The 17164-nt window shown below is 42.1% G+C and overlaps 1 protein-coding gene across 3 annotated transcripts in view; it reads left to right on the top strand.

The window, feature by feature from the left end:
• The first annotated feature begins 265 nt into the window (after positions 1-265).
• Positions 266-17164, top strand: part of LOC141565013 (zinc finger protein 560-like) — a 31498-nt gene continuing 14599 nt past the window's right edge. For 2 of the 3 annotated variants that reach the window (XM_074307971.1, XM_074307973.1), the window contains exons 1-3: positions 266-456; positions 1275-1418; positions 5492-5618. In XM_074307971.1, the coding sequence (XP_074164072.1) occupies positions 1281-1418; positions 5492-5618 (265 nt within the window). In that variant the 5' untranslated portion in view covers positions 266-456; positions 1275-1280. Of the gene's footprint in view, positions 457-1274; positions 1419-5491; positions 5619-7714; positions 11569-17164 lie in introns of those variants that run through there. The other variant, XM_074307972.1, reaches the window with a different exon arrangement.

The following is a 17164-nucleotide window of genomic DNA, read 5'->3' as shown; positions in this document are numbered from 1 at the left end:
CGCCGGAATTTCCGATCACATCCGGGTCTCTTTCTCGTGCGGAACCCCACACTCCAACCCCGCCCCTCCCCACAGGCTCCGGAACCTTCTGGAAAGAAGGGGCGGACGGAGCCAGAAATAAAAGGGATCGGGATAAGGTCTTCACCCGGCCAAAGAAAGCCTCCTAGTGACGTCACGCCCCGCCTCGGGCCCTGGGCTGCTGAGCCCCAGGGCATGCCGGGAGTCTCCAGACGCGCAGTCGCTATTTCCTGGGTCCCGGGTTTGTTTCTGTGCTGGGAGAGTGGGGGAGCGGAAGAGGGCAGGCGGCCGTCTGTGCGCAGGCGCGGCCTGGGACTTCCGCCTTCGTAATTAAGGCTCCTCCCCTGACGCGCCAGTTCGGGGCCTGTGTTGTAGCTGAGGGGAAATCTGTTGGGAGTGTGCGGGCTCCCAGTGTGGGGTTGCGAGTGCCAGAGACAGGTGGAAAAGTACAGCTCGTGACTGCCCGCGGGGGGTGGGGGGGCGCTGTACCCGAGTGAGCGTGGGTGTGGCTGCACCTGGGCCTGGGTGATTCCACCTGAGTGCCCTGAGAGGGGGAGGGGCGGGTTTGTGCATCCCTGGGGCTTGCGGGGCGCTGCTGAGTGTCCTTGGAGAACCCAACTGACCCCTCCCCCACGGGGCCCCAGGTTTGTGTGGTCACCTCACCGGTGGCCCGTGAGCCTTTTCGCACTTTGGGGAGGGGGGAGGGATCTGTAGCTTTACATCGGTTGCCTCAATTTCCTCCAGTGCAAAAAGGGGGTGAGAGCAGCCCCTCCCCTCCCCCACGAGATCCCTTCTGTGAACACTGAGTACCGGGCCTGGTATACAGCAAGCGCTCCCTACATGCAGCTCTAAGTGGGAACTCTGCCCAGTCCTTCTGTTTGCCTGGAGGAGGTTCCCTGGCAGGAGGGGGAGGGGGGCTCCCATCCAGCTCCTCTCCGAGGTTTGCCTCCTGGTGTTCTTGGGACATCCCTGGAGCCTTTGGCAGGTGGGGCTCCTATGTTACAATTGGAGAAACTGAGGCAGGGATCAAGGGCTTGGCCAGGGGCACACTGGCCTTCCAGGGATTCGGGCAAAGGCCTTGTGATGTTGACCTCGTGGGGCTCCGGCTCCCAGGGCTGCCCCTCCCTGCAGTGCCGGGGTCTCCCTGCTCTGTCAGGTGACTTCTCTCTTCCTCCTCTGAGCCCAGATCTGTCTCCTCCTGGGGTACAAGCTCTCCCCACTGTCCCTATCCTGAAACTTTCTCTGTCATTGGGCAGGTCAGCATGCAGCCTGGGCGGAGAAGGCTCAGAACCCGTCCTCCTCCCTCTCTGGGGTCCCCCTCCCTCCCCAACCCGGCAGGCAGAGGACCCAAGCCCGGAACCAGATCCATGGCCTCTGGAAGCCAGAGACTCTCCTCCCAGGTGAGTTCAGTCCCTGCCCAGGGCCAGTCCAAGGGAGCCCAGGAAGCTTCCTCCTGTCAGAGGGAGGGGGGCCCTGGCAGGGCTGGCAGCAGGGATAGAATCGACCTCCTGGCACTATTCCCTGCCCCCTCAAACCACCCGGCGGTTCCCAGGGCCCTCCGAGTCTCTCCTTTGCCAGGTCTCAGATCAAGCCAATAAATGTTTAGACATTAGCTCCTCTGGGCCAAGCTCCTGCTAACCACTGAGGATGCAGAGGGAGGGGAAGAAAAAAAGTCAGCTCTGCCCTCAAGGAGCTCCCAGGGGAGAAACCATCTCATGAGCTGTGTCCACACCTGCGCTGGACAGTGTAGACGGGAGCTACTCTCAGAGGGAAGGGTCAGCAGTTTGGGGACATGGAAAAGCTTTTCAGAAAGGGAGAATTTAGCTGAGATCAGAAGGAAGCAGGAGGGGAGGGAGGAGGCCGTTGCAAACAGGAGAAAGCCCGGAAAAGGCCCAGGGTCAGGGGACAGAGGTCCTGGTTAAGCATAAGCCAGGAGGCCACTGTCCCTGGGGCAGAGAGGAAGACGAAGGTGTGAGGACGCTGGGCTGGGTGTCGTGGTGTCTGCCATGTGCCAGGAGCCACATAAAGATCATCTCATTGATCCTGTGGTGGGAGTGGTCAGGGTCCTTGGTAGGGAAAGCCAGAGTCAGGGAGCTCAGGGACCAGCCAGAGAGTAAACTGTGCTTTATTTATCCCCTGGGGTGGGGCAGACTCCATCAATAGGGGGTTACATTTCCTCAGATGTCACAGACACCGTCTCTCCTCCTTGTCTGACCTGTGCTTTCGGTTGGATCTCTTGGGTCTCATAGGAGTTTTAAAGAAGTGACGACCCAGATACAAAAAGGTACATTTGCTTGTTTGTTTTAAATTCTTTTTAATTTCATGTCATGATAAATTGGAGCGTTCATGTTTATAAGATTTGGAGTTGTACATTTTTCACCATCCTTTCTCTCCTTTCCTAACAAAATGGTGGGCAACTTGGTATAGGTATCTATCCGTGCTATCATTTCAAACATACTTCCCTATTAATCAGAATTGTAAAAAATGAAAGAGATCAAAAGAGGAGAAAAAAGAAGAAAGTAACTGTAAGGAGCCTTTAAATGGGCGGACACGGTGCATCGGGAGATTGAGTGGTCCAGAAGTAATTTCTGTGGATATTAGGACTGACTGCCCTTGGGTGGGATCCTGGCCATATTGAGATAGCTTCATAATGGGTGACTCTCTCGCTGATTGGCTGTGTGTGTGACCTCACAGGCCCTATGTAAGCCCACTGCAGGCAGCAGTCGCTCTCTTTAACCTGGCGTTCTTCACCCTGGCTCCTAGCCTGGGTGGCCAAGCCAAGATGGGTAGCCAAAAGAGGTAAGGATTTTGGTAGTGAACACATGGGTCTTCTGACCAGGTGTTCACTCGGGAACCAACAAGTCAAGGCATCAGTCAGGGCATTATGTGAGTAGGTATAATAAAGGCTTTTAAGATTACACGTGGCTGTTCTTGAGTGCACTACCGGTTATTAAGCTATAGATTCAAGAGACTGTGGCCAGAGGCCTTTGAAGGCCTCAGAGGAGGCGAGCCGGGTAGAGTTCACACTGCAAAGGACAGTGGTCAAAGATACTCTGGTGGGTCTAGGACAGACTAGTAATTGTAACTGCCAGGAGGGCACGCTACAAGTAACTAAAAGATATATTCTTCAATCACTTTCAGAGCCCATCAGTTCTTTAGTTAGGGTTGGAAAGCCTTTTCCTTCTTGAGTTTTCTAGTTGCCTTAGATCCTTGTGCTCCTGAGAAGAGCAGAGTCCTTCATAATTGATCATCACCCACTGTTGCTGATTCTGTATTCAATCTTTTCCTGGCTCTGGTCATTTCATTTTCCATTAGTTTGATTTTTTAGTTCTTTCTGAAATCTGCCTGTTCATCATTTCTCATTTTACAATACTATTTCATTATATTCCTATACCACAGCTTGTTCAGCCACTTCCTAATTGATGGGAATTCCCTCAATTTCCATAATGTTGCCTTCAGGAAAAGGGCTGCTATTAATATTTGTACTCACTTAGGCCCTTTCCCTCTTTTTATAATCTCTTTGGAATAATACAGACCTAGTCGTGCTCTATTGGATCTAAAGATTTGAACAGTTTGGTTGCCCTTTGTTCATAGTTCCAAGTTGGTTTCCAGAAAGCTTGGATCACTTCACATTTCCTCATCTGTAGACTAGTATCCCAGTATTCCCACATTCTTTCCAGCATTGATCATTTTCTGTCTTATTTAGTTAATCTGATAGATGTGAGGGGGTACTTCTGACTTGTTTTTTGTTAGGATTTTACTAGGTGCTAAATCGGTTGTCTGATACTTAACAATTCTCTAGCTCAGGGTTCACACCTTTAGTTCACACCTTTAAAGGAGTTAACACCTTTTCTAAACAAAAGTGATTTAGATCTTCATTTTCCTACATTATTTTTTATTTCATCATCTAAAAACTGTTTGTTTGCTTTGATCATTTCTCAATTGAGGAACGGTTTTTATTCCTAGACATTTGACTCAGTTTTCTATATATTTTGGAAATGTGGCCTTCATCAAAGACAGTTGCAGTGAAGCTCATTTCCCATCTTTCTGCTTTCCTTGAAAAGTATATTTTTGCCAAAAGAATAAAATGTGAATTCAAGTGTGAAGTCTTTAGCATGGCTATTTATGTCAGAGCAAGAAAACACAGGAAGAAAAAAATAACTGGAAGTGAGTGCTCTGAGTTTGCTGAAAGTGATTGGGAGACGAGAGATACTGAAGGGAACATCTGGTATATTGATAAAAGAATAGCAGCAGAGCATCAAATTAAATCAGTGATGTTTTCTCCAAAATTCTCTTAGGAAAACTCTGACTACTAGATGTGTAAAAGTCTGGGTCATAAGATTTGGGGGACATGATTGTATGTCTCACAGTTAAAGAAGGAAAGAGATTGGAATTGGGTGGCAAAAAATAATGAGCAGGAAGCAGTCACAGAATAAGGATTGGGCAGGTTCAAAGGTCTCCCCAGCCAAGATAGCCTGACCTCTGAATGGGCTCTAGAGGGCTGAGTGAAGTAAAGGCCCCTTCTTGTTCCTTGGAGGCCTGGACACTTAGAATCCAGGTTAGCCACCTGACTGACCTCTCTGACCTTCTGGCTGAGACCTACCTGGGGAGTGAAAGCACAGCACTGGATTTCTGGGAGACAGGTAGTGTCCCAATTAATCATCTCTCACAGAACATATTCCATTAATAAGCTCACTTTGAGAAGAGATAAAGCTTCATCACTTAGTCTGGAAAGAGTCTCATACCAGCTACTTGAGATCTACTCAGAAATTTTCTCTAGAACAGGACCCTTTGTTCTTCTCCATCAATTACCTGACCCTGCCCTTCACTATGCCAGAGGTGAAATCTTTGGAGGCTGAGACCCCAGCCCAATGCAGATGCTCCCAGGGTTTGTGCTCTAGGCTAATTTAGCAGAGGCTGACTAGAGTGTATAGCAGATTCTTTTAAAAATTCTTTTCCTGCTTCCATCTAGTTTAGATTTCATTTTAGACTCATAGGACATTTGCTAAGTATTTTGTTCTCTCCTCAGTGATCATTGATAATGGTTTCTTTCCCAGAATACACAGTGTTTACCAGGTTCTCAAAAAACTTCATAGAATTTTTTAAAATATGTAATCACTTAAGACCCTTCTTGTTGGGAGTGATGTCTCATCATCTCTCCTTCACCTCCACAGATTCTATGGAATTCATATATTCTCCCTAATTCCATTGGGAGAATCATTTTGTAGTTAAGCATTTTTCCAGTCTTTATTACCAACATGAATCTCATTTCAAATGGAAAATGCTTTTCTCAATACTCCACTGGGCTCTTAATGCCTGGTTCCAACTGTGGGCTCTGACGCTCCTAAAGATTCCATGCCTTTTAGGCAAATTCCCATCTCTGCTTCAGTTTTCTCCTAAGTTGATGAGGGTTGAAGTAGATGAATTCTGGAGGCCCATTCAGCTCTAAATCAAGAGACTTTTGATGGTTTAGGAGTTGCTGACATTCAAGGATATCATGGTGGACTTCACTAAAGAGGAGTGGGGGCTCTTGGACCCTTCTCAGAAGAAGCTGTACAAGGAGGTCACGCTGGAAAATGTCCAGAACCTGCTGTTCCTGGGTAAGTACCATTTCCTCTCTTTTCTTGGTGTTCATCATCAGTTTAAAATGAGCACAAATAACACAGAAGTCATCCAAACTGTCTTGTATCCCAGAAATTGGACTGAGTGCTCAGTCACCTGAGTGCACCAAGTCTCCATCCATTTTGGTCTTGGCTGGAGTCTTTTTCGGTTAATAATTTACCCTCAGTCATGTAGCTGACCTTACTGCCATATTTGTTAGGTAAACTCCCTGAAAATCTGCTAAAAAGAATGGGAGAGGGTTCTGATAAGATGGCACTATAGGACAGGAAATACTTAGCTCCCTAATAGTCTTTCCTAAAACAAAAAATAAATGCAGCAAAAGTGACTAAAAATGCAGAAGTTGTCAGGACCCTAAGAGCATCTTTGAAGGACCTTATCTCCCTAGGTAGAGATTTGGCCCAAATGATGGACTATGCACTCTAGGCAGACTCTGCTAAGTTAGCCAAGAGCAAGACCTGGGGGCATCTGCTTTGGTCTGGGGTCTTAGCCTCCAAAACTTTCATCTCTGGCACAGTGAAGGGCAGGGTCAGGTAATTGAAGGAGAATAACAAAGGGCTTTGATCTAGAGAAAGCTTCTCAGATGAAGATCTCATGTTTCAATATTCAAAGAGACAGGAACAGGTAGTTTCTGATGAAGAAATTAAAACTATTTATAACCTTATGAAAAAATATTCTAACTTATTGATTAGGAAATGCAAATCAAAAACATTATTTTGGTATCATGTTGCTGAAATTATGAATTCCTCAGATGTCACAGAGACATTGCTGCTGAAATTATGAACTGATCCACTCAATTTGGAGAACAATCTGGAATTATAATGAAAGACTTATAAAAATGTGTATACCCTTTGACTCCAAAATATAGTATAAGATCTCTTTGCCAAGATAATTAGGAAAAAAATAAACAAATTTATATGTTTTAAAAGATTGATAGCAGCTCTCTTTTTGGGTGACAAAGTTCTAGAGACTGTGGGGGTGCCATCAAGTCATGAGTAGCTAGAGAGAAATGGAATATGAACCTAAGAGCAATGGTTAATAGCTTCAGCAGAGGTTGATGGTGTGTCGAGAACTTTATTGAACAGTTCAGCCCATCTCTTACATTATCACATCCTTGTCACACATCAATGTAGCTCCATCAGCATTGGGCAGCTTAGATAGGTCTTTGGTCCATAAATAGTCTTCAGGGCATCATAAAAGAGCTTTGGATTGTTACACTCAATATAAAAATGAAATTTATCTGCCTTTATTTACTGGGCCAAAAATCCAACATGCCTGTAACCTTTGTTTATACTTTTGGGAGACTTAAACACTGCTTTCCTAGAGATGGATAATCTAAAATACTTGTAATCTTGGAAACCTTGTAGAGATCTCATTTTTCGTTTAATACCTTTTGAATTTCCCCATTATTTTCATCAAACCAATTTGGATGTTTATCTTTTGCCCAGATGAGTATATGTGGTACTATCCAACAAATCTCTGAAAGCTGTCTATTCCTTCTCTGCTCTACAATTTTCAATTGTTTGTTGTCTCAGTTTTCCCTCTAAATTGGCAAAAACTGTTCCAGCACAAAGAAGACTATAATCTGCTGGCATTTGGTAGTCATCTTGGCCTTCGGCCCCTGCATTTAAATGTGTATATTTAATTGGGAGAGGATAATTCTCTGATTGGTCCAGTACTTTGAGATGCACATCTCACATATTATTTATCTCTTTTAAAAAATTATTATTATTATTATTGTTGTTGTTGCTGCTGAGGCAATTGGGATTAAGTGATTCTCCTAGGGTCACAAAGCTAGGAAGTCTTAAGTGTCTGAAGCCAAATTTGAATTCAGGTCCTCCTGATTTTGGAGCTGGTGCTCTATCTATCCACTGTACCACCTAGGTCCCTCCAATATGTCTTTTCCTAAAAATGACGTGGGGTATTAAAAGCCATTGTTTGCACTGAATACACATGTGAAGTTTTATATAGTTAGTTTGGTGATAAGCTGCAATGACTCTTATGTAACATTGCTATTTGTGTTTATACACACTTGTGTATGTCTTTTTGTGTATATATGTTTGTTTGTCTTCTTCAGATGTAGAAACTGGGTTCACAGTAAATGAGATGAGTAAAAAGCTGAGAATTTTTGTGGAAGACCATAACCTACAAAGATTCATGGATGATGGTTCCTATGACTTCAGTCTGAAGGAAATGAGTGATTTTATTCTCAAAGTAGATAGATATCCAAAGAGTGATTGCGATATCTCCAGTCTACCAAAACATAAGAAAACCCACACTGGACAGAAGGCTTATGAATGTAATCATTGTGGAAAGACTTTTAGTTCAAGCTCCCATCTTGCTAGACATCAGGGAATCCACACTGGAGAGAAATCTTTTAAATGTAATCTGTGTGGAAAAGCTTTCAGGTATAATTACAAGCTTGCAGAACATCAGAGAATCCACACAGGAGAGAAACCTTTTAAATGTAATCAGTGTGTAAAGGCTTTCACACGAAGTGACAGTCTTGCAGCCCATCAGAGAATCCACACTGGAGAGAAACTTTTTAAGTGTAATCAATGTGGAAAGGCTTTTAGATGCAACTCAAATCTTGCTACACATCAGAAAATCCACACTGGAGAGAAACCGTTTAAATGTAATAAATGTGGAAAGGATTTCGCACATAGTTCCAGTCTTGCTTTACATCAGAGAAAGCACACTGGAGAGAAACCTCTTAAATGTAATCAATGTGGAAAGGCTTTCAGATTCTCCTCCAATCTTGCTAGACATCAGAGAATTCACACTGGAGAGAAACCTTTTAAATGTAATCAGTGTGGAAAGGCTTTTCGACGCAGTGCCCAACTTGCTTTACATCAGAGAAAGCACACTGGAGAGAAACCTTTTAAATGTAATCAATGTGGAAAGACTTTTAGATTCTCCTCCAATCTTGCTTCACATCAGAGAATCCACACTGGAGAGAAACCTTTCAAATGTAATCAATGTGGAAAGCATTTCACATACAGTTCCAATCTTGTTTTACATCAGAGAAAGCACACTGGAGAGAAACCATTTAAATGCAATCAATGTGGAAAGACTTTCAGATTTTCTTCCAGTGTTATTGCACATCAGAGAATCCACACTAAACAGAAACTTTTTAAGTGTAATAACTGTGGAAAGGCTTTCACACATAGTGCCAGTCTTGCTAATCATCTGAAAATCCACACTGGAGAGAAACCTTTTAAATGTAATCAGTGTGGAAAGGCTTTTAGACGAAGCTCCCATCTTGTCAGACATCAGAAAATCCACACTGGAGAGAAACCTTTTAAATGTAATCAATGTGGAAAGGCTTTCACCAACAGTTCCAATCTTGCTAAACATCAGAGCATCCACACTGGAGAGAAACCTTTTAAATGCAATCAGTGTGGAAAGGCTTTTAAAGAAAGTGGCCATCTTGTTACACATCAGAGAATTCACACTGGAGAGAAACCTTTTAAATGTAATCAGTGTGGAAAGGCTTTCAGATTTTCTTCCCGTCTTGTTACACATCAGAGAATCCACACTGGAGAGAAACCTTTTAAATGTAAGCAGTGTGGAAATGTTTTCAGATTCTCTAGTAGTCTTGTTACACATCAGAGAATCCACACAGGAGAGAAACCTTTTAAATGTAATCAATGTGGAAAGGCTTTTAAACGTAACTCCCATCTAGCTAAACATCAGAGAATCCACACTGGATAGAAACCTTTTAAAATGTAATCAATATGGAAAGAGTTTTAGCTGCAGCTCCCATCTTGCCCATCATCAGAGAATACACACTGGAGTGAAATGTACTAACCATGGAATTCTTCGTCCCCTGATCCTCAAATCTAAAATAATAAGGAAGGCATTATTACAGTAATGATGCATGCAGTAGAACAGAAGGACTGAGAAAGCTTTGAAAAGTGTTTTATTGAATTCATTACTAAAAAAAAAGAAATTCAAGCTTTGCAGATTTGTTTCTTGACATTTTTCTGTTTTATGTAAATTTAAAATGTTTATTTTATTTCATTTGTATAAATTTCATTATTAAAAGAGAAGTCAGATATTGATGCTTTCCTGTAGCGAGCTGTCGTCTCCAGACAGTTGCTGTTAACTCTTGTCCTTAGAAGTGACTTCCCTTCCTGCAGAGAGCCCCGTCAGGCCTGATGTAATGCAGAGAGTCTTCTTCTTTCTCTGAGAGTCCTCTCTTTTATTCTCCCAGAGAATGGGCGTGGGATAATGCAAGGGCTTCTGGGAAGAACCACCCCAGCCAATGAGCTTGCCCCCTCTTATCAAGTCAACCTGAGTTCTCACCTTGTAATTGTCCAGAAAACCTGAATTCTCACCTTGTCACCCTCCAGACAACCTGAGTTCTCACTTAGTAATCCTAACATCTCCCCCTTTCTTTTGATTTAGAACATAGGACAGTCATGACCTTGAAACATAAATCCATCAATATGGGAAGTATTACAGATAATTACATAAATGACCTTGAAACATAAATCCATCAATATGGGAAGTATTACAGATAATTACATAAATTACATAAGCATATAGTAACATAGTAACATAACACATGCTAGAAGTATATAACATAATCATAAATTGAAAATTTATAAATGTCCATAAGTCCATTGTCCATTAGTCTCATCTTGTGTGAGGAAGTCCAATGATTCCTGCTGGTTTTTAAAGTTCTTTAACAGTCTTCTTATTATCCATGCTCTTTCAGTGTCAGATGTTTCTTAGATCTTCTCCTTTATTTTGAGATCTTTCTCTTTTTCTGTCTCTCTCTGGTGGACAAGGCGAATATGACTCGTTGGCACCCATCTGATTCCTTCTCCTGCTGAAGAAATACAAGCAAACCCTCTCTCCCAGGCAGTTAACCTATCTAATTTCCTTCTATTTACCACTTTCTAAATCTCTTCTCATCATCTGACAATTACATTGGAGTTGTTTGCACTGGGCACAGCCCTGTTGGTTTAAAAGGCCTGTATTCTCCCCAAGTGTAATCCATTTTTGCAATCTGATTGCCTTTTGACTGACTTATCAGGTAATCCCTTTCTGCCATGTGATTGCTTCTCTGCTGATTGATTAAATCAGAGTCCTGGCCTTCTAAAGGTTCTTTGGGTGTAACATCAGCTGCCATCATGCCCCAAGTCTTTTTTGCCTGGGGCCCTGGATCTGGGCCCCTCATCCTATTTCCCTGAATTAGTTTACACTCTGATGCCCAATGGAGTCCTCTGTTGCATTTTGGACATGGGGTTTTAGGTCTTCTCTCACCCTGTCTTCTCACTGTATCTCCATACCTACACTGAGCTCTTAGATGCCCAATTTTTCCACATTGAAAACATCTCCGAGTTTCTCTAGAAGGCCCTTGCCAGGAGGGACCCTGTCTTTCCACATTCATCATTGTCCGGGTGTAAAAAGCATTTGTTCCCACTGTAGCACAGCGTCTTATGATCTCCTCTAAAGGAGCATCTTTGTCTAATCCCCATATAATTCTTTTGCAAATCTCATTGGCATTTTCCTTAGCCAGATGTCTGGTCATTATTTCTGTAGCTGAATTTTCTCCAATAGTTCTTTTGACAGCAGTTTGCAAACGTCCCACAAAATCTGCAAAAGTTTCATTGGGACCTTGCTGTATTTTAGTGAAAGCCTCTCCATGATCTTTCTGTCCAGGAAGGACACCCCAAGCTTTTATTGCAGCCTTAGCAATTTGCTCATATATTGTCATGGTATAATTAATCTGTTCCGAATTCTCTCCATACTGACCTTCACCAGCTAAGTGCTCAAAAGTGAATTGTGTGTTAACTCCTATTTCCAAATTGCATCTGACTTGAATTTTACATAATTCATGAAATTCCGCAAGCCATAATAAATTTTCTCCAGGTTCCAGACATGTCCTTGCTATGGATTTCCAATCATTCGGGGTTAGGACTTCATAAGACAAACCATCTAGTAACATTTTGACATAAGCTGATGTAGCCCCATAAAGGGTACAACCTTTTTTCAAATCCTTAATTGTATTCAAATCTAAAGGTGCATATCTTCTCCTTTTTTTACCTACAGAGTCAGTATTTTCAATCACAGGATATGCATGTATAAGATCACTTATATCCTGTCCTTCTCTCTTAGCTTTAACCAATGCTTTTTCTAATCTTGTCATAGGCTTAGGCTTCTTCACAGGCAATTCTGTTTGTGTTTCTGCCTCTTCCCCTCTTTCTTCCTCCATCTCTGAAGGTGGGGTTGATGCGGGCCTGTCAATAATCTGTTCTCTAGGCAGGGTTGAAGCTTCTTCAAGAGAATCATACCATAATTCCTCATTTAAATCCTCTTGCTCTAGGGAAAGATCTTGATCTTTCCTTTTTTCCTCACACTTCCTCCTCTGTTCATTTTTAGAACTTTTCCTTCTCCTACAACTTGCTTGATAGTTTAAGGCTAATTGAACTATGTTGTAGATATAAAATACTTCTGCAGAAATTGAACGAGGCCCATTTTTTGCTTGAAATTCTTTCATTTCATATCCCACTAGCTTCCATTTATCTACATCTATCTTTTCTTCCTCTAAGAACCAAGGGGATGTGTGTCTTAATGCAGCCAAGAGTTTAGCAATCTGTACCCAGGTTACAAGTAAACTCTGCTCCTCAATTATGTTGATTATACTCTCTATAGTACCACTCCTGAATGGGGGTGAAGCTGAGGTTGCTTCTGGGGCTGGGGATGAGTCGGCTGAAGTCCAGGGATTGAATATAGCTAACATCTGCCCCATTTCAGCTATAAGAGATTCCTGGTTTAGCCCTTAACAAGTTAAGTTCCTTATTTATCTATTAACACACTCACTTAATCTTTTAACAAAGTTTCCTCGTTACTCACGGTTCTGGGTCAGAGAGACTGAGATCTAGATCGGAAGCTTTTCCACTGGAATCAGGACCGTGTCTGTCCCTGTTCGGGCGCCAAAATGCAAAGGTCTGGTCTAGCTCTTCTTGTCAGGATAAGCAAAAGTCCTTGCCCCACGTGTGGACGCCAAATGTAACGAGCTGTCGTCTCCAGACAGTTGCTGTTAACTCTTGTCCTTAGAAGTGACTTCCCTTCCTGCAGAGAGCCCCGTCAGGCCTGATGTAATGCAGAGAGTCTTCTTCTTTCTCTGAGAGTCCTCTCTTTTATTCTCCCAGAGAATGGGCGTGGGATAATGCAAGGGCTTCTGGGAAGAACCACCCCAGCCAATGAGCTTGCCCCCTCTTATCAAGTCAACCTGAGTTCTCACCTTGTAATTGTCCAGAAAACCTGAATTCTCACCTTGTCACCCTCCAGACAACCTGAGTTCTCACTTAGTAATCCTAACACTTTCCTCTTGTCATTTTCACCAATGTTGAAGACTTCATTATAAGAAATCATAACATTATTTTCATGACATTCTCTATCTTTTAAATCTGTTACTTGAATCTTAAATCAAGAATTCTTCTAGGTATACTTGTAAATTATATTTAACACTTTACTTTTATTTTGAAAACAAATATTTTTATATGAAAAAAATTCTTGTACCTCTCTCACCTACCTCAATTAGAGAATGGCCAAAAAAGCAAATCTTCCCATTATAAATGGGAATCAATGTGATCAATGTAAAATCCCAGTACTGTCTAATCCCAAAATATATTTGTGTCAGATATTTTGTTGGGCAATTCTTATTTTGAAGATGCCATAAATCTTTTCCATTCTAATCTCTGGCATCTTGCTCATGTCTTTTTTTTTTTTTTTTTTTTTTTTTTTTTTTTCCAGTGACATTCATTCAAAATTGAGGTAGAGTCTCCTCTCCTATTCTTTTTTTTTTTTTTTTTTTTTTTTTTTTTTTTTTTTTTTTTTTTTTTTTTCTGAAGCAATTGAGATTAAGTGACTTGCCCAAGGTCCCACAGGTAGTGTTGAGTATCTGAACAGATTTGAACTGAGGTCTTCCTCACTTTATGGCTGGTGTTCTATCCACTGAGCCACCTAGCTGCCCCCCCCCCCTTAATTAAATGATTAATTTCATTTTCTGTGCCTTTTCCTTGAAAACATTTCCCCCTATTTCTCTACTTTATCTTTCTCATTATTCAAACCTTTTATTTTTGGTTTCATGGAACTTACACCCAGTTAGACCTTTTTCATTCTCTGTGTTCCTTAAGGCTTTAGGACTTTTGAGGAATTTTGGCTTCCCTTTTCTTTTTTTTAAAAATAATTCATTTAGTGGTAGCTAGGTGGCGCAGTGGATAGATCACCAGCCCTGAATTCAGTAGAACCCGAGTTCAAATCTGGTCTCAGACACTTAACACTTCCTAGCTGTGTGACCCTGGGCAAGTCACTTAACCCCAGCCTCAGAAAAAAAAAAATTCATTTATTTAATATTTTCCCCCATTACATTCAGACCTAATTTTTTTACATTTGCTTTTAAGATTTTTGTCTCAAAATGTGAGTTTAGATGGCCTGCTGCTGTAGAGGCAAAGAAAAATAAATAAATAAATATTATTATGTTGCTCATGGCAGACTAAATCAATATGAACTTTAATAAAGAAAAAGATATTTAGCAACTGCCAAGGGGTAAGAAAACCATAAGGCACAAGAGGGCATTAAAGCATAACCACGAACCCTGGGGAACCTGACCCAGTTAAGAGGGACATTATATAAAGTGAGTTGGGTTGGGGATAGTGGTTAATAACTGGGGAATCAGGAAAGGTCTCTTTGCAGAAGTAGCCTCTGAGCAGAGCCCAGAAAGGAAGCAAAGGAGAAGGCAGGTAGCACCTGGGGCACAGGGACAGCCCTGGTTGTGATACCAAGCAGAAAGATCGATTATTACTGAAAAGGCAAGAGTGAGGGGTCTAGCCTCTGCAGGGGGTCCAAAGGAGCTGAGCAGGAGGAATAGGGTCAGAGTCAAAGCTAGACAGGAATCGTGGGGTAGCTTGAATGAGGAATTGATGGAAGTAATGCTCCTACTCCCTCAGGCTCCTTCAGACTTTATTTTTATATTATATCATGATTATTCAATTTTCCTGATTATATATACATTTCTCTCGGTCAACATAGTCTTCAGACATGTGTCTGACTTAATCACCTTTATATGTTACTACATTTGACATTTAATATTTGAATAAGTTTTTATGGTAAAATGTTAATTATTGATTACATTACTCGAAGCTAATAATGAAAGGTAAATGTTATACTAGGTTAACTGTCAGTGACTTTTGTTAGTTTACTTGTCTTCTTTGTCAATCCTATGGATTCTTTGATCTTCTATTTCCCTGACTTGGAACATAGACATTTAGGGCAATTCTAGTTATACTGTAACCATCTATTGATTCCTAGGCATACTGATTTTTTCCGAGGCTAAGTTGATAAACACCATTATTTCCATAGTGTTTTCTCCTTTATCATTTGTCTCAGTGAGAGATTAGTTTTACTAGGACAGAATATCCATGTGGAATCATTTCTAGTTAACTTGCCCAAATTCCCCTTGTCACCAGATTTTTTTAGATAATGTTTGGTGCTGTAATCAAGCCAATTATACATAATATAGAAAATAGTAGTCCATTAATGGACTTATAGAAGGAATATAGAACTTATTATAGGACTTAGAGAAAAGATTCATTGAAGGAAATGTTCCTGCATGAATTCTGTGCACATTTGATCTCAGAGCTGGTCTTTGCCTATCAGGTTAGAGATTGTAGCTGAATGAGATGAGGTGAGATCTCTCAAGACAGTTGTGAAAATCGAGTAAGGCTTCATCTACTTCAGAGTTCTAGTAGGCCTGAAGGACTCTGAAGTTCGAGCAAAGGGCATTGCCTTCCCCTCCTAAGATATCATCTCCCTATTTCATCCAAATATGGGCAACTATGTACTTATTGGTCAAGTTCAATTTCATGGGCAGATCTCGCGTTTAGAATGTAAGACTCTCAGCCAATGAGGATGAGGGTCAGTGGTGGGAGGGGGCGTTTTAGGGATTAAAAGTGCTGTCCTGCCCACAGGAGGTGCCTCCTCTCTTTGATAGTCTACTCGAAGGGTGGGACGCCCTGGGAGAATGTACAATAAACTTTACTTTTCTCTAGAGCTCTCTCCAGCTTTTTTTATTATATGGTGATCCCTCACCATTTCCATACCACACAGTTTGGGGGCTAGTCCGGATCCTTTACTCGGTGAGTAAGTGAACTCCTGGGTGCTAGTGGGGTGGCGCCCTGCCTTGATTTAGGCAGCCCGCCAGCTTCCAGGGGCTTCTCCTTGCTCCCTGACGTAGAGTGGACCCGAAGTGGAGAAACTCAGAGAAAAGCAACGGAAACTCCGCTGTGAAAATCCCAACCGGTTGGTGGAGGACAGATCAGTCAAGTAATTTGTTGTGCAGCAACCCAGAGGTAAGCGTCCTGTGAAGCCCCTTGAGTCTAGTTATAGGTTCTGGAGGGGGCTGTAGACGGTAGACAGGAAGAGAGCTAGGCCTTCCTGGGTGACTGAGTTAACCAGTTAGCATGTTTGGGCGTTTAGGAGTCTGTTAAACTCCTTCCAAATTCAATGGGTGTGGCCTAGTCCCAGGAGAGAAATGAGAAAAATATCAGAAAATACTGGTAGATAGTCCCTTGGGAGATAAATTAAGTAATTGGAACAAACTGCCAAAATATGAGGAAAAATAAAAAGCAAGAAAAAGATGATAAGGTATTGTTGTTTTGTTGCAGACTGGGTGTGCCAAAAGGATTAAATGGTACCTGAAGGGAAGGACCTGAGAGGATTTAATTCCATTAGCCCTTCCAGGGGCCTTTGGGCCGGGAGGAGAACTAGGTCTTTGGAAGCAGGGGTCCTTTCAGCTGACCAGAAATAGCTGTTAGTAGATCCCATTTGGGATCAGAAACCCTGTACATGGGGAAGTATGTGGGATTGAGCCAGTGAAGATGGTGGCTTCCTTCCTCTTCCTCCCACGTGTCCTGACTGCAGCAGGGCCGGAGCTATTTAGTGAAGTTCTTTGTTTTAAATATAATAGCAAAGTAGTTTTATATTATTGGGAATTTAAAGCTGTGTTTGGGATTTTTAGTTAAAACATAGGGAAGAACTAAACTCATCTTTGGAGCAATTCTTCCAAAGTGGCACTAGGCTCTTTCTTTAACAAAGAATTCATGTAGTTCTAGGTCCTTGAAGAAAAATTCTTGTGCCTCTGATGGGAAAACTGGGAGAACACGGATCAGAAAACGCACTGTCTTCCATCTTTGAGACCACTAGCCAGCCCCATCCTTTTCTTTTTGGAATCTCTTATTTCCTCAGTTCTCTGACTTGATTTACTCTTGACAGGTTTGCTGTCTCTCTGATCCTATTTGGTTGGATCATCAATCCCTCTCCAACTTCCTAACTTAGGAGTTTCTCACACAATTTTGGGGCCTTCTACTCTTCTCTTTCTAAACACTCTCAATAGTCAAATCAAATCTCATGGATTCAATAATCTTTTAAATAAAACAGTATGGAACCCATTTCCCCAACGCTTTCTCCTTCCTGAACTTCTGTGTTTCTATCAAGAATACCTCCATTGTTC

This window comes from Sminthopsis crassicaudata, chromosome 3 (genome assembly GCF_048593235.1).
Source record: "Sminthopsis crassicaudata isolate SCR6 chromosome 3, ASM4859323v1, whole genome shotgun sequence".
Classification (NCBI taxonomy): Eukaryota; Metazoa; Chordata; class Mammalia; order Dasyuromorphia; family Dasyuridae; genus Sminthopsis; species Sminthopsis crassicaudata.
The sequence above is the reverse complement of the archived record's forward strand: the minus strand, read 5'-3'. Positions and strand labels throughout refer to the sequence as shown.